The sequence below is a fragment of the Syngnathus scovelli genome, chromosome 16, assembly GCF_024217435.2.
Source record: "Syngnathus scovelli strain Florida chromosome 16, RoL_Ssco_1.2, whole genome shotgun sequence".
NCBI classification, from domain to species: domain Eukaryota; kingdom Metazoa; phylum Chordata; class Actinopteri; order Syngnathiformes; family Syngnathidae; genus Syngnathus; species Syngnathus scovelli.
In genome coordinates, this window is record NC_090862.1 from 1,277,023 (window position 1) to 1,298,867 (window position 21,845).

At 45.1% G+C, this 21,845-nt stretch overlaps 3 protein-coding genes across 8 annotated transcripts in view; all 3 read left to right on the plus strand.

Moving 5' to 3' along the window:
- Window positions 1-4,859, plus strand: part of tnrc18 (trinucleotide repeat containing 18) — a 30,277-nt gene extending 25,418 nt beyond the window's left edge. For all 4 annotated transcript variants that reach the window (XM_049744001.2, XM_049744002.2, XM_049744004.2 and 1 more), the window contains exons 27-30: window positions 19-1,727; window positions 1,803-2,039; window positions 2,125-2,199; window positions 2,260-4,859. In XM_049744001.2, coding sequence (XP_049599958.1) covers window positions 19-1,727; window positions 1,803-2,039; window positions 2,125-2,199; window positions 2,260-2,466 — 2,228 coding nt within the window. In that variant the 3' untranslated portion in view covers window positions 2,467-4,859. The remainder of the gene's footprint in view (window positions 1-18; window positions 1,728-1,802; window positions 2,040-2,124; window positions 2,200-2,259) is intronic.
- A 3,359-nt stretch (window positions 4,860-8,218) lies between these two features.
- On the plus strand, window positions 8,219-16,556 carry card11 (caspase recruitment domain family, member 11). 3 transcript variants are annotated; one of them, XM_049744049.2, is made up of 25 exons: window positions 8,219-8,488; window positions 10,018-10,103; window positions 10,219-10,427; window positions 10,489-10,626; window positions 10,711-10,887; window positions 11,173-11,321; window positions 11,432-11,611; window positions 11,701-11,847; window positions 11,921-12,046; window positions 12,118-12,312; window positions 12,380-12,529; window positions 12,685-12,897; window positions 12,964-13,070; window positions 13,282-13,316; window positions 13,391-13,514; window positions 13,580-13,781; window positions 13,885-14,011; window positions 14,083-14,326; window positions 14,401-14,485; window positions 14,589-14,672; window positions 14,974-15,091; window positions 15,172-15,354; window positions 15,630-15,751; window positions 15,843-15,958; window positions 16,216-16,556. In XM_049744049.2, exons 3-25 carry the CDS (start codon window positions 10,229-10,231, stop codon window positions 16,418-16,420), a joined length of 3,426 nt encoding a protein of 1,141 aa, XP_049600006.1. In that variant the 5' UTR covers window positions 8,219-8,488; window positions 10,018-10,103; window positions 10,219-10,228; the 3' UTR covers window positions 16,421-16,556. The 3 variants fall into 3 exon arrangements, with proteins under 3 accessions (XP_049600006.1, XP_049600007.1, XP_049600008.1); XM_049744051.2 differs by lacking the exon at window positions 8,219-8,488 and adding an exon at window positions 8,500-9,911; XM_049744050.2 differs by lacking the exon at window positions 10,018-10,103.
- Window positions 16,557-16,711: 155 nt separating this feature from the next.
- chst12a (carbohydrate (chondroitin 4) sulfotransferase 12a) lies at window positions 16,712-20,997 on the plus strand. Its single transcript, XM_049744125.1, has 5 exons — window positions 16,712-17,204; window positions 18,606-19,255; window positions 19,432-19,584; window positions 19,699-19,878; window positions 19,958-20,997. The coding sequence occupies exons 2-5, from the start codon at window positions 18,860-18,862 to the stop codon at window positions 20,504-20,506; spliced, it is 1,278 nt and encodes a 425-aa protein (XP_049600082.1). The 5' UTR covers window positions 16,712-17,204; window positions 18,606-18,859; the 3' UTR covers window positions 20,507-20,997.
- Window positions 20,998-21,845: the final 848 nt, after the last annotated feature.

The following is a 21,845-nucleotide window of genomic DNA, read 5'->3' on the forward strand; positions in this document are numbered from 1 at the left end:
TTGTTCTTCCCACCCCAGAAACCTCCTTGAACTCCGACTGCAAGGAAAAAAACGAGTCTCCATCGTCCAGCCAGCCCCCAGACAAATCCCAGGATTCCACCAAACTAGCCCAGGATAGAAGCTCGTCAGTCCAGAAAGTAGTTCAGGAGAAGCCACGGCCCGCTTCGCGCCCCGCGGCAAAACCGGGACACAAGAGCTCCATCGCGTCGTCCCCTTCAAGTAGCCCGACCTCCTCGGCAGGACCCAGAAAGAGCGGCTCGGCTCCTGCCGCTAAATTGAAAGCCAAGCTCTCCTCGTCATCCTACCCGTCCACCTACGGAAAGATCCTGACTGTGGACTTGTACAGCGAGCCCAATCTGACCTCGTATAACGGTCAGCGTAGAGAAAGAGAGAGCGGCGCCGCCAACGTCAGCGGCGCCGCCAACAGGCCCGTGTCCAGACCCAGTGTGACAGCAAAGCCCGGTGTCTCCACTCCCAGATCTCCCTCTACCCCAGCGCCCAAAAGCAAAGCCGCCTCGGAACATCACGGCAGCTCCAGACCCATCGGATCTGTTCTCCATCCCATCCCCAGCTCGGTTGCGAGACTGTCGGCAGGCAAATCCGGTTCATCCCTGGCTCCCAGAACGGCATCGGGACCTCTCTCTGGACCCAAACTGAAGATGCCGTCTGAGCAGTTGGCTTCCAGGCCCATCTCCAGGATCAAGCCCGCCTCCAGACAGGGAGACACAGTCAAGCGGAAGCCCGCCTCCGCCGAGCCCCTCGTGAAGCTTGATCACGAGGGCGTGACCTCGCCCAAAACTAAAAAAACAAAGGCTCTGATGTTGCTGGAGGGCCAAAGCGTCAGACGGGATCCCGCCCCCTTGGCCGACCAGAAACCGCTCAAATCCAAACCCAGGGTTCCCGAGTGCGAGCCTGGCCTGCGGGAGAAGGAGCCCGCCTACACTTCGCACGTGCTGGCTAAAGAGCGAGGGGAGAGCCGCGCTAGAGGGCAGGAACCCGACGCCAGGGAGGAGAAAAGCAAAATAGACGAGCAAAAGGAGGAGGACAGAAGGAAGGAGAGGAAGATTAAGGAAGAGTCTCAAAGCAGCAGCAGCAGCAGTAGCAGCAGCAGCAGCTCCGAGTCGGAAGGAGAAAGCGGCAAAGGGAGTGTCAAGCAAAAGAAGAAATGCACCTCCAGCTGCTCTTCCTCTTCTTCATCCTGCTCCGGCTCTTCCTCGTCGTCCTCGTCCTCATCTTCCTCCTCGTCTTCATCCTCCACGGACGATTCCTCCTGCAGTTCCGACGAAGACAGGACCGCCACCCCTCCGCCCGGCCCCATCTCTCCCTTGCCGGCAGCAGCGCAGGACAAAGTGAAAGAGGAGGAGGAGGAGGAGGAGGAGGAGGAGCAGGACCTAAAGGAGGAGGTGGATGTCAAAGTGGAGGAAGACGAGGAGGCGTCTCCCGGCTCCCTTTCACCGTCACCGTCGCTCTCAACCTCCTCGGCTCCGGCCAAAGCGGCCAAAGCGGCCACCGGCAAAGGTTCTGGGCAAAGGGGCCGCCCTCCCAAACCCAAGCCCAGCGGAGGAGAAGGAAAAGTGGGGAGGCCCAAGCGGCGGGAGGGCGTCCACCTCCCCACCACCAAGGAGTTGGCCAAACGCCAACGTCTCCCCAGTGTGGAAAACAGGCCCAAGATTTCTGCCTTCCTTCCAGCCAGACAACTCTGGAAGTGGTTCGGGAAACCCACCCAGGTGAGCAGACAACTCTCGCTCGCGGAACCATTCAGCCGTCTTTTTTTGCTCCACTTTCTCGTTCCGCTTTTGCAGAGGCGAGGAATGAAAGGCAAGGCCAAGAAGCTCTTCTACAAGGCCATCGTGCGTGGCCGGGAGATGATTCGCATCGGCGACTGCGCCGTCTTCCTGTCGGCGGGAAGGCCCAACCTGCCCTTCATCGGTCGCATTCAGAGCATGTGGGAATCGTGGGGCAGCAACATGGTGGTCAGGGTCAACTGGTTCTACCATCCAGAGGAGACCAACCCTGGCAAGAAACTCACCGACAAGAAGGTAAGAAGAGCGACCAAATAACACAGCTCGTATATATTTCCATTTTAACGTTAGTCCTAATCGTCAAACGTTGTCCCCCTTTGAGAACTGGGAACAAATATGTGGGCAGTCTTTACCAGCAGCTCTGCAGTCTTCCATTCAACGAAAAGACTTCATGGAGGTAAGCAAAATATATCAATCAAGTCGGATATAATATACTAATAATTGTATGTGCGTGCAGCGCGCCCTCTACCAGTCGTCCCACAGCGACGAGAACGACGTGCAGACCGTCAGTCACAAATGTCTGGTGGTCGGCGTGGAGGAGTACGAGCAGATGAGCGACAAGCGTCGCTACGCCGAGAGCGAGGACCTCTACTACCTGGCCGGCACCTACGAGCCCACCACGGGGATGATCTTCAACACGGACGGCGTCCCGGTCATCTGCTAAACGCGCAAGCGAGCTTGCGCTTCTCTCCAACCAAAATGTGACCCGACCAGCAAAACCAGGTGATCATTCCAAGTTGGTCGGTGACGAGACACGTGGACGCTCCACGCACACACAAACAAACCCTCGGATGGACTCGTCTGAACACACTCGTCGTGTAAATACTCCCGTGTAACAGAAAGCTATATAGAGGCAAATGTGAGTGTTTTATTTTCACGTGCTAGCTATGTCAGAGTACTTTTTCTCGAAGAGTGGAGAAGCTTTAAGGAAACGTGGATGACAACACAGGTTGTGATTCCGATGTTGCCGTGGTGATGTAACAGTCATGTCTCAAGTCTTTTCCATGTATCTACAGTAGAGAACAGCAGGAGCGACAGAGAGGAAGCAATGCACAGAAAGAGAAAGAGGTCCAGACTCCCTCCAAACAGAGAGCACTTAGAATCATCAAATCGAACTCGCGGGCGTTTTTATTTTTCACGTCAAAGCCCCGTAGCTCCCCTTGACAATCGAAACTCAGGCAGGCAGGCAGGCAGGTTCAAAAGTGTCTCCAACTCCCTCAGACACTCAGGCTAAAGAGAGAGCAAGTCGACGGAGGGACGTGTGATCTACTTTTTAAAAAGCACTTCTCCGTTGTTAGCCACCGCAAGACCTAAATCCACCCGGAAATTGATTTTAGGCAGAAAGCAGAGCAATAGATTTTGTCCACATTGTGCAAAATGTGAGATAGAAAACCGGGTAACTAATCAAATGGATTGCACAAATATTGGAAGCTCAGGATGGAATTTTTGATTTGATTTGATTTCCCCCCCCCCCCCATCCGATCTTGTAAACACATTGTCAAGTTCAATGTATGTCTGTTTTTGTCATGCATTCATCCTTTCAAGCAAGTTTCAGTCTCTACGCACTGGTGGAGCTAGAGGGGGGGCTGCAGGGGCACTGCTCCCCTCCTAAATATGCTTAGACCCCCCCAGGTGCCAAGCCAGGTAATGACTTTTTCTGATTTTTATGGGATTTTTTTTTCTTCTCAACATTTCCACGCATTTAATGAGTCTTTATCAGCAACCCCCCCAAGGAAAAAAAATCCTAGCTCCGCCAGTGCCTCTGTTTACCACGAGTGCACTTTGAACAACTTTTTGAAAGGGCGTCTTCTGCTTTTTTTTTTTTTCTTTTTCTCCATAGCCCCCTGAGTCCCTTTGAGTCCCACAGGCATCACGCTTTCAGCCACTTTTCGACGTGCCTAATTTGACCGTTTTTAGGTTTCAGCTGTTGAATGTCACGCTAAAGAATAAGCAATGGCCGCACTCTCCTAGCCAGGCCTTAACGACCATCATGATAATGATTTTTTTTTTTTGCCAAATGGTTAAGCCTACTCCGTTTTGGCCCTTTTGCGGCCACTAAACGTTTTCTGCATCTGCGCTGAATATCTTTCCAGTTAACTTCCATTCATCTGAGGCGCCATTGCAGACACTAACGATTGTTATCTTTATCTTTGCTACGGTTATAGTTTCCATTAAAAAAACAACAACTCCTAAATCGAGCTTTGCATTTCTAAAATAAACACAAACGTTTGATCATGATGCTGCTAGTTATGTTAATATTTGAGGTTTGACAAGGTACATCCAGACAAAAGATAGAACACACAAATGGACAAGAAGTGCTGCTTCTGAATGTTTGTTAAAAGCACTTTTGTGTCTTTGTGTGTGTTAGTTTTGTAACCCATCTTGGGTGTGTTAAGGCCTTCCAGCCCCACGTACATCCAAAGTTCAGCCTTACAGGGTCCAATGTGCACACCCTCATTCCCCAACTTGTCCTCATTTTCATTTGCTCTATTTTGTATAATCAGATTCTATTTGTTTTCTTTGGCTTGCTTTTGCTGTGATTTTTTTTTTTTTTTTTTGGGTGTGTGTATATTATATGCATACGTTTTACCCCCTCTCTGAACAATCGTCCACGCCTGCTGACAGGCACTGGGAGCTAGCTGCTAGAAAGCGAGAGCAAGAGAGTATAAGAGAGAATGAGAGAGAGAGAGAGAGAGGTGGACTGGAGGCTGGTTCTTCGTCTGCTGTTCCTTCGATATCGTAACTCGTCCTGTTACAGACATATAACAAGATTATTTTGAAAATGACTAGAAAAAAATGATCTACGTTTTGTAAATGATCCTTCACTGTCGAGGGAGAGAGAGAGAAGCTTATCAGAATATACTTTGTACACGTCTAATCTTGTAAAAATGCAAAAGAATACATTTTATTGCAGACACCAGATATATACTGTTGCTCTATACTGTATGTGTAAGGAACTTTTTTTTTTTTTACAGACAACGACCACGTTTACCAGTGTTTCTTTTTAATGGTTTTAGTAACTCAGTATTTTATAGTTAATAAACAGATGGAACTGTACTTGTGGGGTTCTGTGTAATTTTTTTGGGGTGAGTTTTGAAGGAGGAATTTCAAATTAAAAATAGACATTTCTTGATTAAGACATCGTGGTTACTTTAGTTTTTTTAATGAATATATTTGAAAAAAAAAAGATAATAAAATGCAGGTGTACCAAAGCCTTTGTGCAGATTTACATGATCAAGTATTTCTTGTTTTTAGCTGATTCAAATGCAAAAATAGGCTAAAATTCTGGCAATATATTTGAATGAAAGCTTAAGTGAACATTTGGCAGCTTGAAATGTTTCCTTTGGCTGCGCTGTCAGGTGTGTGTGCGTTGTGTGTGAGCCGACTGCCCCTTTAATCATCAGTGGACTCCATTTTGGCAGCCTTGTAATGAAGCTGCTGCTGCTTGTGATAAAATGGAGGGAACTTCAGCTTCCTCCGCTGACCGCAGGAGACACATTTTCCATCGCTGACCCTCCATGATGTGCCTGCATGTGTGTGTGTGTGCACTTTTTTTCTTTTGATACCACTGTGTCTGGGGGTAATTAAATATTTGCTGACATGGTGTATATGTGCGTGAGATGGTGATCCAGTTTCATGGAGAATGCCGCAGTCTGGGCTTTGGCTCCCTCTCAGTTTCTCCCCAAGGACCAACATCAGCATAACATCAGCACCTGCTGGGAGAATCTTCTCACACTCGCACACATATACACACACACACACACGAGCGGCATCTTCTGGCATATTGCCTCCCCCTCAATCCTGCCTCGGTGCTGTTCCACACACACACACACAATCCTGTGGGTGTGTGAGCAGGAAGGATTGTGATAGGCTGACATCCCAAGAACAGAAATACCGTATTGGCTGAGGCTTCTTACACTAAGGGGAGTTGTGTGTTTGTGTGAGTGCCATTTCTGCTCCTCTCACTTGCATAATTTTTTTTTTTTCCAATCTTACTCGGCCCCCTCCAGGCAGCTCTTGGTGTGTGTTCTAAGCAGTGGTTTCCCAGGAGACAAGTGTCTAAGTGCGGGGACGTTCAAAAGAAGCCGTGCACAAACAGTTGAAAGGCTTTATATTATATTCTGACTTTGAGAATGTCACACCATCAAACTATGTTTGTCCTTCTGTTTTGTCACATTGGCGGAAAAAAAAAAAAGCATAGGAAAAAGTTGTTCTCGCTGTCAAGATACTCGCTCAATTTCGCAGTTGTCATTCCTGCTCTTGGTTTATTATACAAAGTGACAAGAGGCTAAAAGAGCTCAAGTGCAAAACAAGCTGTCAGCATGAAGATACTTGCAGTCTTCGTGTCGCTAACAGACGGAAATTGTATCAAGGGTGCTGCTTGATATGAACGGCTTTCCTAATTTGACCCGATGTCGGCAATATTCTTTCTCCTCTGCAAAGATGAATTAGTGCCGTACTGATGAGCTGAGAGGTTTTGTGACTTTTCAATGAACAATATTTCCATGTATTTTATACTGCCACCACAAAGAGCAGCACAAGGAAAACAAACTTGTACACAAAATAGTTTTCCTGTTTTATTATTTGAAAAAGTGCTTGTACTGAGATGAACAAAAATATTATCTCTAATAGATAGTTTGGCAACTCTATTGGATTCACAGGTTTATTCCAGTTCCATTTCAATGACATGTGCTTCCCTCCAGCTGTTACGTATATCAAATTGGAGCCATCATATTTCCTTTTGCAATGCATTTGTACTTTGGTAATGCTTTGGTTGTTGCCTCCTCACACAAAGAGGAGAAAGGGGGCGGGTCCATCCATCCGTCCATCCGTCCATCCGTCCATCCATCCATCCATCCATCCATCCATCCATCCATCCATCCATCCATCCATCCATCCATCCATCCATCCATCCATCCATCCATCCATCCATCACTGAGAGATAGCGAGGCACGCTTCCATGGTCTCCTTGCGCTCGTCCTCATTGCTAGCGGCTGTGAACGTCTCTGCGGGATTGTCAGCCACCCGTTGGCCGCTTTGCGCGATGGCCAGAGCAGAGTAGTAGAGGTCGCTGGAGGATTCGATCATTTGGATGAGCATGAGGCTCCTGTGAAGACGCTGTCCTCCTCTCTGAATGCGGGAGCTGTGCAGTTTCCCCCAAGACGTGTAATAGATCCTTAAGGCCTGGGCGCTCACCTCCATGTCTGTCGACTTCAGTCCAAAACATCTTACTGCCAAACTCCATCTTACTACAATTTCTAAGATAATTACAAAAAACATCCCCTGGTAACATCACCTCTAAATTAGGTAATTTGAAGAAAGAAGCTTACCTTGTCTGTCGAAGTTACCCATTAGTCAGTTTGTGCGTTTGCTTCGCGCATCCTGTCGATGCGCCCGTGACGTCACAAACAACAGTCAAAGTTCTTTGTGGCGCAACAAATAAGATTCTACGAAGCTTTCAAGTGACCCGTGATGTCACCACTCGTTTGTGAGACAATGCGACGATCTTAAATGTGAAGTAACAAACGTGCTGTCATCTTCTTCCTTCTCCTCCTCCTCATCGTTTTTCTCTTCTGGCCTTCCTTCAATGACGATACAATATAAAGTCTCTCCCCTAATAAATTACATGCCTCAGCCACTTTACTGCCAGCTTTCAATGTTTTTAACAGTTCTCTTTCCACTTCAATTTCCTGTAGGCCACTTGCATTTGTTCCATCTCCCACGTCAGCCTTAATATCCTTCTCCAAAACCTTCCAGTGTCTCCAGTGCATCAATCATTTCTTCTTTTTTCCTCAGCGTCCATATCCAGGAGTGGGGCGGCATTTTTATGTCACGCAGTTTTAGTTGTACAAACTAAATAGAATATAGCAAAAGACACAAATGGGGAGAAAAAAAGCTCGATTATTTGTTTGGGGTTCCCAGAAGTCGTCCCCGACGACATTTTACATACATGTCCAGGAGATGGCGACAGCGCTGCACCGGAAGACGATGCAACGATAGCTAGGATGCTTTTATTTTGGTGGTGGTGGTGAAAATGAAGCAACAATTTCCGGGGTAAGCCAAAGCAGTCATCATGACAGGCCACTGGGTGGCGCTAGTATACAAAGCACCGTTCAATAAGTACTACATATTTGTTTTTTAACAAGTAGGAGAAGATTTCTTTAATAATAATAATAATAATAATAATAATAATAATAATAATAATAATAATAATAATAATAATAATAATAATAAATATCATTTACTACTACTACTGGTCATATAGGAAGAGACGGAAGAACATTCTTTACTACAGAGGTTAACACAAAACTAAGGAACGACCCCCAAAGGTCACTGTAACAAAAATAAAATAGTTGAAGGAAACGTCATACGGTACAGGTAGATTCAAAATGCACGCCCCCTCACCACCACTACCACCACTTCTCTCTTTCTGTCAGTCCCTTTCTCTCACTCTCTTTCTCTCTCTGCGTCCGCGCTCTCACTTCAGGACTGTTTTGGACGGAGTCTGAGACAAAGTTGACTTTGCGCGTCTTCGAGACTTGGAAAGGTAAAGAGCATACATGCTCTTTAAAAGACAAGAAGAAGAAGAAGAAGAAGAGCTGCAGCAGCAGCAGCAACACAGAGTGGCACGCCTCGTCATTTCGAATTTCTCCCGACTTTGCTGGTCCACATCGACCACATTTCAGGTAAACCCAAATTTTGATTGTTGCTGGAACATGGAGAATATTGAACTCATTAAGTGGCTGCAGCAAGAAGTTGAGCTGTATGTCAAACCAGCTCTGCACAATTGACGTCAAATGGAAAACAGTCACCTGCTTCAAAAGGGTTGGGCATACTTTATAGTTTCTGCATTTTCTACACAACAATAGCGTTACTTACACAAACAAAAGAAGTACAAAGATAACAATGCTCATTTTTGACTGACACTGTCATTGCATTATACTAATAGGTGTTTTTTTTTTTTTAATAATCTGTCACTTCAAAACCCAAGTTGTTAATCTCTATCTAAAGGCAGATTTATTTAGGTGGGGAAAAAAATAATTAAAAAAAAACAATTGAAAAGAATTGGGGAAAACTTCTCATTCCTGTTCTCCTCCATTGGACTCCACACACAAGGGCAGGCATCTCACATTTCTTAAGGCTTGGACAATGAAGTCTTTATGATGGCTTGCACACACCTGAACCATTTTATATCTACATCAATGAAAATTCCGGCCCCTCTATTGCATGGCCTATTTTCAATCTGAATGTGGTGGTACAATAGTGAAAAGTTCATCTGTTAAACTAAAATACATCAAATTAGTAAAAAAATATATTTTTTAATGTACTCTACATACAATATAACTCCAATAAAATAAATGTTCTCAAACGACTCTTATGTTATCTATGATAATTAATGATATTCATTTAAGTGAGGACATTTAACAAGAATTTAAAGTCAGTGTGTATTATTTAAAATCACTATTTAGTTGAAGATACTTGCATCTTACATTTTCTTCAGCATGATGTTATTTTGGTTTAATAATCACTGTAGTGATTTTCTCCACTAGTTTGATCGTCTGTCCAGTTTAGCCAAGAATGTCATCCAGTGTTTAACAAACAGCAATTTGTATTTACTGACAGGTCTGGTTGGTTTGTGTCACGTCAATCTAGATCACGGCACAAAAGATAAGGGAAGCATGTTGCGCACGAATTTGGAGTCTACACAGAAAGGAAATGTCGAGTTGTTTTAATAACAGGTTGGACCTCGCGTCACCTCCGTCTAGACTCTCGACGAGTCGTCGGACGGAGTCAGTTCATTTACATACAGGTGATGGATTCATACAGTTTCCGAATCATCTCGTTTGATCGTCATATTTGTCGAATGAGGATGACAAGAATTATCATCCTGCTGTTTAGATATGAGGATGCGTTGCCGCAAATGATTGTTTCGCTGGTTGTAATATAAAGTGCCAAAAGCGCATTGCAAAGTGACAACGCCTAGTTTTTAGTTCTCACACTAAGTGTGAAAACCGCTATGAAAGTGAAACACACTCATGTGTAAATGACTCTCAACTCCCCCGAGATGAGGCTTCTACGCACATCTGGTTTGGCAAGGAGGAAACAAAGGTGAATTTTCTTGACAACATAGTCTAAAATAAAAGCAGAGAGAAGAGGAAGCATATCTGCGGTTACTGCAGAGGTGTGTGTGTGTGTGTGTGTGCGTGTGTGTTAGACTGTGATCTGCATCGAACCCGGGCACACACCCTCAAGTTGTGGCAGGTGATACTTTGTTTCCACTCCTCAGGCTACATTTGAAAGGTAAATCATTGATTTGGCTCGCACTTTTATAAATAACTAGGGGGGAAAAAAAAAAAACCCTGAATGTCACAACCACCAAATGGCGGTCTTGTCTTGTCTTGTTTTGTCTTGTCAGGACGCATGAGATGGAAAACGGCACACCGGGTATCCTTGACGACGTTGAGCAACGGTGGGAGAAGGTGGAGTGCAAACGCTATGAAATTTGTCGAATCGTCGCTCCGGCTAGGCTCACCCCGTACCTCCGCCAATGCAAAGTGCTAGATGAGCAAGATGAAGATGAGATTCTCAACTCTTTAGTGCTGGTCTCCAAAGCCAACCGCGCAAGTATGTCATCTGTTTTCTTTGACATTTAAGGAAATAAAGAAATATGCTAATCTCCCATCAGGTCGCCTTCTTGACATCCTGCATTCCAAGGGAGAGCGGGGCTATGTGGTCTTTCTGGAGAGTTTGGAATTTTACTATCCGGAACTTTACAAACAGGTCACGGGGAAGAACCCAACACGGCGCTTCTCCACCATCGTAGGTGGGAGACCATCTTCTGCTCAAATCAAAGCCTTACGTCCCCAATTGATTTTAAGTGATTTAATTCTTTTCCGCTTTTCCGCAGTGGAAGAAGGTCATGAAGGTCTGACCCAGTTTTTGATGAACGAGGTGATGAAGCTGCAGCAGCAGTCGAAAGTGAAGGCCCTGCAGCATGTTGAGCTCAGCAGGAAGAACTGCACCCTGGAGGATGAGCAGAAGAAACTGCGGCTTGTAAATCAGGAACTTCAGACCTCGCAACAGAGTAAAAAAATCGAATACATATAAAAGTGCGCGAGAATCGGAAGATTGCAAAACAACACAAGGAAGCGCATGAGATGGGAACCTTTCGTCTGTCACATTATTATTCTGAAAATGATGACGTTACATTCCTCGTGGTCAGGGTGGATTTGAAAATGTGCAATCATAGGAACACTCTAGTTCCTCCTTCCTTGTCCTACCCTCTTTATTCTTCTTCCTCCACGGTTTCATGACATGAATTTATTACGCCTACAAAATTGATTCCCACTTCCTGTGTTTGGCTTTGCAGGGTACAACAAAATGAAAGAAGAAAGAAACACCTACAGCGATGAGCTGCTGAGAGTCAAGGATGAGAACTACAAACTGGCCATGAGATACGCCGCGCTGAGCGAGGAGAAGAACTTAGCAGTGATGAGGAGCAGAGACCTGCAGCTGGAGGTATCCGATCCAAATGTCAAGTTTCTATTCAAAGTTGATCAACACCCATAGCTCCAGGAGTACCACAGGGATCTCTATTATATTCCACTTCTTCATCTGTGTTCAAACAGATCGATCAGTTCAAGCACAAGTTAAACAAGATGGAGGAAGAGTGTAAGATGGAGAGGAAGCATAGTCTCATACTGAAGAACGACATCGAGAAACGTCCCAAGAGGGAGCAGATCTTTGAGCTCGAGCGGGAGAACGAGACACTCAAAATCAAATTACAGGAGCTTCAGTCCAAAAGCCAGGTGCGGACAAACTTGCATTTAGCTAACTTGCAATCAAATCTCACCTTTTGCTTTAAAAATGAAATTATTTTTTGTTTTTGAATGCCCAGTCTGGTCCCCTGTCCACTTCAGACAAAGACATTGTTGACATTTTGGAGCATGACAGACAGGAAGCGCTCGAAGACAGACAGGACCTGGTCAACCGCATCTACAACCTTCATGAGGAAGTCAGGCAGGCAGAGGAACTGCGAGACAAGGTAATAAATACATGTTTCCAATATACATTTTAAAAACTTCCTGAGTGTGTGATCATTGTTTGTGTGTGCATAGTATCTGGAGGAGAAGGAGGATCTGGAGCTAAAGTGCTCCACTTTGCAGAAAGACTGTCAAATGTACCGCAACCGAATGGACACCATCACCATGCAGCTCAAAGAAGTGGAGAAAGAGAGGGACCAGGTGACTTAATATACATATACCCGCAAAAAGCATGCGCCGTTTTTTTATAAAACGTATATTCGGCGCCCCAGGCTTTCCGGGGCCGAGACGAGGCCCAGCACCAGTTCTCACAGAGTCTGATCGACAAAGACAAGTATCGCAAGCAGATTCGAGAGTTGGAGGAGAAAAGCGATGAGCTCCAAATCGAGATGGTGCGGAAAGAAGCTCAGCTGGTCACGCTGGAGTCTCGCATGCGACGCATCTCCAAGGATATTGCCTTGGATCAGGTTGGAAATAAAATAAAAAATGGAATTGTGAAAGGCACATTTAAGATGTATTTTTTCTTTTCCTCAGAGCTTACCAAGGGACGTAACCCCAACTATCCTCTTTCAGCGGGAGCTAAAACCCGCCCAGGGCCAGTCAGAATGGTCCAGTGACGAGTCACCAGAGGAAAGGATTCCACCTGAGGAGTCCCGCCTCAGACGCAGGCCCAATCTAAAAGCAGTTAGTCTAAGTTCATCGCTCAAAATGACCACAGAATGAATTCAAACTTTAACATTTATTTCAATTTACTCTTTTCAATTTGCCTGTTATCTCATTTTTGGACAAAAGCAAAACACTGGCGCATAACTACAAGTTCTGTATGCTTGACCTTTCAGAACAGAGCAAAGTCTCCCAGCTGGGTACCCAAAGAACTCGTGGCTAATACTGAGCCTTCTCATCCTGCCAACGGTGGAGAACTTCTTGAAATTCGGACAGCAAACTTAAACGCCAGCAGCATGTCCCTCCCTCCTTCACCCAGCATGGCCCCTTCATCCCTCACGTATCAAAGCTATCATTCCTTGACAGAACAGTCCAACCGGGCAAATATGGTGAGAACGACGCTATTCGGTATGTCAATGGAGTCATCTGATCCTTCCCCCCAAAAATATCTCCAGATGCGTTACCGTACCGACAGCATCCAATCCACGCAGCCCGAGCCCCCCGAGAAAGCGTCTTTGTACCGCAGAGAACGGGAGAACGAAAACGACTTCCGCCCCCGCAGGTACTGTCGAAACACGCTGTTAGTTGAATAACTCTGTAATTGTGATGACCTCATTGGATTCAGTTCTTTGTTTGGTTTTATTGGCTGAGGAACTTTCCTATCTGAGAAAAAGGTGTTAGATTTCTAACGCAACAAGCTGCAGATGCTGATTAGCGCTAGAAGCTAATGTCGGCAATATAAAAATGGGTCCTCTCCGTTTGGTTTCTTCCAGCCTCTCGAACTTTGACAGTGACACTATGGAATTTGGTAATATCATTTGCAAAAACGTCCTTCCTGCTATCAAAGCTGCCAAGGTTTCAATCTCCAAAATACATCCTTAGAGGACGAAGTTGAGCGTGGTCCACCTTCCGTCTACTCATCTTCATCATCCTATCAATCAGAAGTCATGGACGCTTACGACATGGAGCAGGTCAATAGCATCTTCAGGAAACTTTCCCTGGAAAGGTATACATGACACACATAAGCATTTGGTTGCTTCCTCTATTGTTCACGTTTGTTTGCGTGCGCAGGCCTTTTCGTCCGTCTCTGTCCTCCATGTCCAGCATCAACTCAGCCCTGAAGCCCATGCAGGAGTTGACGTTATTAGGTGAAAACCTACTAAAGGACATCACTCTCACTGGAGGCAATGACAGTGGGATTTTCATCTCATCTGTCCAGCCGGGCTCCGTTGCTGAGAAGACCGGCTTGCGAGAAGGTCACCACCTCTTGCTGGTGAGATGGAATTCAAATCACCACACAAAAGTGGATTCCGATGGCTTAATGCAAATGTTTCGGCATGCTCACGTCAATCCATCACGTGTGTCTCGCTCCTCAGCTTGACGGGCGCATACGTGGAGAGAACCAGAGGATTTCGTTGGAAACCAGCACCCTGGAGGAAGCCCACTGGGTGCAGCAGTACTGCTCCGGATTGATCAGACTGCACTACCGAGCCAACTTTGATTGTACGTATGTCCCCCGACAGCATTAGAATCGTTTTTCTATCGGACTCAGGTGAGTGTATTGTGCACGCCAGCTTACCGTCGTTTCCAGAGGGACCTTGAAGAAGGTACGCGGGTTTCTGGAGACTCTTTCTACATACGGGTGAACATGAACATCTCCAGTCAGTCAGACAACTGCTCGCTGAGTGTGCAATGCGATGAGGTGGTCCACGTTGTGGACACAAAGCACCGAGGCCAGTGTGAGTGGCTGTGCGCCCGAGTTGATCCCTACAGCGGCTGTGACCTGCCAGATCGCGGGACTCTGCCGAGCAACTCACGGTATGCCAAGCTCTATTGAGAAGTCAAACGGTTTCATCGACAAAGTACAAATGTGTTTGTGACTGTAAACGTAGGGCCCAGCAGATCCTTCTAGTAAAGATACAGAAGTTGATGTGTCGAGGGGGGAAAGAGGAAAATGAAATGCAGCGCAGCATGAGGGTAAATATATTTGAAGGTATTTTTATGGACAAGGTGGAGCAAAGGTGTAATAATGACTTTAATGGATATATAATGATGATTGTATATCTGGAACACTTTGCAGGCAGAAGAAGGCAGCCTCTCTTCTGATCCAAAAGCCAGCCCGCGCATGTCCAGAGCTAGCATCTTCCTCACTCAGATCATGCAGGTAACAAAGCATCATCTACATTCAGAAAGACCCTGGATTGAAATGACATATGGCGGAGATAGGATTTTTTTTTCTTGGGGGGGTTCTGCAAAACATTTTTATTTACAAAATATTCTTAGAAAAATTCTGTTTGGATGTCCACTACATATTTTAGGATGGGGGGAGGCAGTACCCCCCCCTAGCTCCGCCAGTGTATCCAGTCCTATCTGTATAAAATTACCTTCACTGTGTGTTATGATGTGAAAGGGGCAGTCTTCAAATAATTTCATGATTAATGACTGTCATTATTGGTGCTTTGAAGCTTGTCGGCAGGGCGGATACCAAATACAAGCGACTGAACAGCAATGAGCGTGTGAGGATCGTAACCTCCAGTAGCACAACTCTCCCCAGACAGGGCTTAGACGCACTCAGACCAGAAGGTCAGTCTTCATTTTTTTTTTTTTTTTTAAATGATGCAAATTGTTCTGCTTTTACATCAGTTTGTCTTTGGTGCAAGCAGATGGAGCTGATCCCGAGGGGGAGATGAGCAGGAGTTTGAACTTGACCCCCTACAGTGTTGTCACGCCCCAGTGGACTGAGAGGAAGAGACCGGTCCTCTTCACACCATCTGCTTTAGCCAAAACACTTTCACAGAAATTAGTTAATATGGGAGGTGTCATGGACTTCAGTATGTGCAAACCAGGTTTGTTTGGAATGTGAATGATGTGATTGATTTCCCCCCCCCCCCCCACACACACACACACTCTTGTAAAAAGTGCTGCAAAGCAAAATGACAATCATCACTTTAGTTTCTGCTGAGAAGTCACTTGAGTGATGCTTGCACGGATGTCTCAAGATAGAAACAACTTTCTGTTCCTGCTTGCTTGTGTTAGATGTCTTGATTTTTACAGCCAACATTTGTTCAACCATTCTCAGGAATGTTCCTTTGTGTGCATTATCCTCTTCTTATTTTTGTAGATATTTTACCCAAAGAGGAGTATAATCAGAAACTGAGTGCAGAGTCCATTGTTCACTACAAAGACAAAAGTCCCTCTATTGAATTCATCGCCACAGAAAGCATAGAGGCCATCGCTGCAAAGGTTGCTTGCACAGCCAATCATTACCAGATTGACTTATTTGTACTTTTGTGATTTGTTCACTGTTTGTTCTGAACTATGCATATTCTTTCAGGGCAAACACTGTCTACTGGAAGCGGAACTTAGTTGTGTCAAAAACCTCCTGAGGATGAATATATACCCAATCATCATCTTTGTCAAGATATGTGAAAAAAATGTCAAAAAGCTGCGGTAGGGGAACCCCCCCCCCATAAAAAGTCTACACACCCTTGTTCAAATGCCAGTTGTGCTCTAAAAAAAAAAAAAAAAAAAAAAAAAGACTGACAGGAACATTTCAAAGGAACGGTTCTTAATATTGAAACCGATTGTTGTCGGTACAATTTGTGCACACACACACTTTGATTTTAGGTTGTCATCATTTTTCAACAGAACCTTACAACAGCTACCACAGTTAAGTTGTTTCCTTCCTGTTTCCTGTCCACACACAGAAAGTTGCCACTGCGCCTGGAGTCGGAGGAGGAGTTTCTGAGGTCAAGTAGGGCAAAAGAGAAGGAGCTGGAGGGCATTCCTTGCCTCTACGCCAGCCTGGAGCCAGACGCCTGGCCAGGGACAGACGACCTCATCAGAATAATTAAAGAGCGAATATTTGAGGAGCAGAAGAAGACTGTGTGGGTGGAGCAAGATCTACTGTAGACACTTTTATCATTTCTCACCATGGGCTGCACATGGAAAAAAAATTATTTTTGAACCACAACAAATACAGCATTAAAATTGTAGATTTATATGTTCTGTATTTAATAGTAAAACAATAAACATGATCTTTTGTAAAGTTGTGCCTTGCATTGTTTTGAAGACTACGTACAGGGACAATACAAAAACTTTCTGTCGGGAAATATGACCTGAAGTACACTACCCTCTAGTGGCCAATGTGATAAGTACAACATCAACATGTTTTGTGCTTTGATGTGCAGGTAAACAGCGAATAGAATTGTCACTTAGATTTTCCCGCATATCGTCATTTATATATTTTTGTACCTATGATTAACCTCAATGTTATTTCAGCAGAAAGAGACAAATGTGGCTTTTTGTGGTTCATGGAACATTTACTTGTAGTTACAACAATTAACCACTGAATGGAAATCAATGAATGGTAGCAGCAGAGAGCATTCTAACCTCTGACTTTTAATTCCATCATCATGATTGCATTGAGGAGAAAATGGCTGCTGTACACTGCGGTCACCGTGATGTACCACAATTTTATTCGCCTTTAATGCGGCAAATGTACACGTAGATTATTTTGGGTGTTTTGTTAGATAAACCAACTCGATACAGCATCTCACGGGCACGTCAAGAGAAAACTATCGCGACACTTGGAGAAATCTCGTTTGATCTCGGGAGGAGTGAAGCACCAGATCGAAGACCTGCTGGCATCACCAAGGACTCAGCCGACGCGGGGCAAGTAGCGTCCCCCAAAGAGGTAAAAAGCTTCCCTTTCTCCCCGCTTATAGTGTATATTAGCGTCGCCAAGTCTTGGAAGAAACCTTGCATGTATTGTTGAACCCAAGAGACTACTTTGCCATGAAATGCAGCTCGAGAGGGCGATAACGTGGGAAAAACACACTGTTGTTTTCCTCGGCTACCTTGAATGATTACCTCCAGAATAGGAGCTAACGGCTCCACGCGAGACTTCCTTTCCACAAGAGCAACCTCGGGTGTTTGGGACAGCGCGTTCCCCGCGCCTTTGGTCAAAGGCGACATTGTGCCCGTTCTGGCATCCGTTGACAGGACCGTGACGGCGGCGGGGACTGTGGATGCGCGCCGAGGGGTTTGATCTGTCTGTCGCTTTATGCGCGGCTTGCACGCTCGCCGCTTGGTTAAAGCAAGTCAAAATGTTTTAAATGGACTTCAACATCAATTTGAATCACATTTTAGAAGTCAAGAAGACGAATCATATCTTCAAAAAGAAAGTTGGTTGGGGTTGTAATAATGAGTAGGTTTGTGCAAACATATTTTTATAAATGTTTTTGTTTCTGCACAACTACTTAAAACAATTCTTTGCATTACTGAATTGTATTATGACTCATTTAATCAGAATTAACCACCCATTTAATTAAATACTTCAGCAACTCCTGATGATGTAAATAAGATGAGTTTGGTTTAAAAGAATTTGAGCGCCTCACAATCTCATGAAATGCTTTTGAAATGAAGAGTGATTGTTAGCATTGTCCTCTCTCATTTTCAAAATGGAGTGCTAACATTCCCACTCCTAAAGCCTTCACGGGAGAGTGGAACCCACTCTGTATTTTCTTCCATTTCCTTTTAATGCCCAGGTGTGTCCAAATACATTCCTTCATACTATTTGCACGAAATGGAAATAGTGAGGCCGAGACTGCAGGTGCTGGATTAGTTTCCCAAACAAGTTGTAAAATGTGTGGCGTTGAGCTTTCCAGCGAGATGAGGTAACTGGGCACTGAGCAATATCCATCCTGCAGCGGCTTTACACATGAAGAGTAAGATTAGAAATCCGCTTGAGGTAGCAAGGAGTCTGAGGGGAGAAGCCACGGTGTGATGAATGGATTTCCAGGTCAAAGCAGCCGGTAGCTTTGGGGGACAGGGGAGAATAAAAGTGACGACTGTAGAGCGAGAGCTCCAAATTTAGATGTGTGGAAAAGTGACGCGCATGTATTAAATACTGGAGTTCTTTTTTTTTTTTTTTTTGTGAGAGGTAGGTCAAATTTGAGTGTATGCCTTGTCAAATAAGCTGTGAAATGATTTTATGCTCTTTCACTTGGCAAGTCTGCCTAAAAAAAAAAAAGATTTTGTGGTATTTGGATCCAAGTGTCATGCTCACGTAAGATTGTGTGTTGTCTCTTTGCAGTTGGCCACATGGAGCGGAGGTGAAAATTTCCGCGTTGGCTCACTTCTAGCTGCCGCCTATCTACTACCATGGTGAGAGAGGCCCTTGACTGTTGCCATGGAGACCCTGTAGCAAGAGCTCTGTAACTAAGATCTGTTGCCTTGGTGACCCCGTTAAAAAGAGGCAGGTAACTATTTCAATCTGTTGGCATGGTGATGATGTAACCACGCCCTTCTGTAGCTGGGAAAGCACATCTTGCACACGACTTTGTTACCATGGGGACATCCAGGATGTTTCATATTTTTGTCCTCCTGGGCTCCGCCTTCATGATTCTTCTCATCATTCTCTATTGGACGGAAGTTGGGGCGTCCCGTCAGTATTTGCACACTCCGGTCTCACCGGGACCCAAAATGACAAATGGTGCTCAACAGCAGCCGCAGCAACAGCAGCAGCAGCAGCAGCAGCAAGCTCAAACCCCCCAAATTCCGTCCTTCCTCTCCGACATCGATGCCTTCGTCAACCAGTTCTTAGAGCCCGGAACGGGCGAACCCACCGATCCGGTGCCAGCCGAAACCAGCAACCAATCGGAGAAGGCAGAAGAGCGCTATGTACCAAGGCAGGAGTGGAAGATTCATTTGACTCCCGTGGCAGCAGAGCTCCGCCAGAGACAAGTAAATATTTGGACTTTGGATTTTTTTGCAAAATCAAGCTATTTTTAAATCTACTGTTGAATCATGTTAGACTCATTTAGATTTTATAGTTTGACTGTAAGATGTCATCTAAAAAAAGAGCCCACATTTCATTTGTTGATGATCCATTTGCCTTCCAAATGAAATGAAATGAACAGGAGTACCGGCAGAGGTTACTTAAGGAACTGTGTGCCAATGACAGCCTGATGTTTCCTGGCAAAAAACGTTCATTCGATGACATTCCCAACAAGGAGCTGGATCATCTGATAGTTGATGACAGGCATGGAGTCATCTACTGTTACGTTCCAAAGGTACTTTTTAAAAAAAAAAAAAAATTCCACTCGTTTGCTTTTGGGACAAACTATTATTTTCACAAATAGGAGCTTGTGTTTTTTTGGTGATCATTTGATGTTTGCATCCCCTAGGTGGCCTGTACAAACTGGAAACGAATCATGATTGTTCTCAGTGAGAGCCTACTCCACGACGGTGTTCCCCAAAGAGACCCAATGGTCATCCCCAGGGAGCTGGCTCACAACGGCAGCATGCATTTCACCTTCAACAAATTCTGGAAGCGCTACGGCAAGTTTGCAAGGCACCTCATGAAGGTCGGTTCAAAATTCTTTTTTTGGGGGGGGGGGACTCCAACGAAAGCATTTCATTTCCTAAATGATTTTTCTTTTGAAGGTCAAACTGAAAAAGTATACCAAGTTCCTTTTTGTGCGGGACCCCTTTTTGCGGCTCATCTCAGCCTACCGGGATAAATTTCAGCTGCACAACGAGGACTTCTACCGCCGCTTCGGTAAGGTGATGCTGCAGCGCTACGCCAATCAGCCGACGCCCCCCGACGCTGTGGACCAGGCGTTTGCCGTGGGAGCCCACCCCTCCTTCTCCCACTTCATCCAGTATCTACTGGACCCTCAGACGGAGAAGGACAGTCCCTTTAATGAGCACTGGCAGCAGGTGTACCGCCTTTGCCACCCGTGCCAGATCCAGTACGACTTTGTGGGTCACTTGGAGACGGCCGAGGAAGACGCCGAGCATTTGTTACGTCTGCTGCGTGTGGACAACGTGGTGGAATTTCCTACCTCACACAGAAATGTGACAGCCAGTGACTCGGAATCGGATTGGTTTGGCATGGTGCCCCTAGAGGTGCGGAGGGAGCTTTACAAGCTCTATGAACCCGACTTCAGGCTTTTTGGTTATAACCGACCCGACCCCATCCTCAATGAGTGACTGTTTATTTTTTTTTTAAAGTCCCTGTAAAATGAAAGGTGAAATGTTTTTGTGCTAAATAGTTCTGTCCGTGCACAAATTCACTTTACAGGGACTTTAACAAAAAAAACATCTTTTTTCATTTTACTCTGATCATAGCGCCGTGCTGAAGCAAATGTCCGTCCAATGAAGATTCTCAAATCGCACAAAGCACACGAAGGAGTGTGAGGCTATTGGAGACGCAGAAGGTGTCTGTCTTTTGGCACGTCCTGCAAGCTCCCACGGCGAGTGTTTGACACTCCCGGCCGGCTCTGATGTCACCTTTGATTGGCCGCTCAGTTACCTACCTACCATGTGACTTCCCCATGCAGGTTTTGTAGCAGCCGGCTGCCAGTTGGCCAATCAAACACGTTTTTTTGTTTTTGTTTGTTTTTTTAAATGCTGCTGCACTACAGTGGTAGTCTAAAACCTATTTATTTTATATTGTGCAATGGTTTCTTGCAATTCTTTTTTTTTTTCCATTGTAGCCTTCAGCTTGGTGACCTTACTGATGTGATGTAATGATTTCCGGCGTCTAATAGCTTGCTTTGTTTTGGCCTGGTTTAAAGCATGATTTAAACGGCATTGTAGCATCATGTCCAAAAATGCAACAGTTCCGGCGAGTAGGATTTGTCTGGGCTTGTTTTTGAGTCTTGAGAGGGAATTTTTAACATTCCTTCAACTGTAACTGGATGCAGGGACAGGTAAAAACCTGGGTGTAATTTCCAAAGGGAATTATTTTTTTTTTTTTGTCGTGCGTTGGTGTTGTCAACCCTGGAGGCTGCAACCCAAGCAAACGGTTGTAACCTTTCCGAGCTTGTGCATGAATATGAATCATACCCGGTGATATGAATAAGATACAAGATAGTGCCTTTGCAAAAGTTTACACAAGAACAAAAAAAGGAAAAAAATCATTTTATATTGATGGAATTCTTACTTTGAACAGCATGCAGTTGCAGCTGTGCGATTCCACACGTCTGTTTGATATTCCGGGTCTTGTCTTTTTGTCACCCCGATCAATATGGGTCAGCGGAACGTTTCTGAGATCTGAGTCTTGTCTTGAGCCTTGTATGACCATTCTGTATGCGGCCCCAAAATGGATCATGTGCAACCAGTTCTCTTTATGCAGTGTGTATTTTGTTCAAAACAGACGATTCCAATTTATCTTCTGAGTCTCGCACATGCCCTATTTTTTATACAGTGTAATCTATTTGGATGGGATGTATCGGTTTTCTTGTCTTTTACAGTGCAGTGTCTGGTTATCCCAGATTAATTGAAAAGAAGAAAAACAACATGAGGTAGGACTGTAGCTTGTCTATTC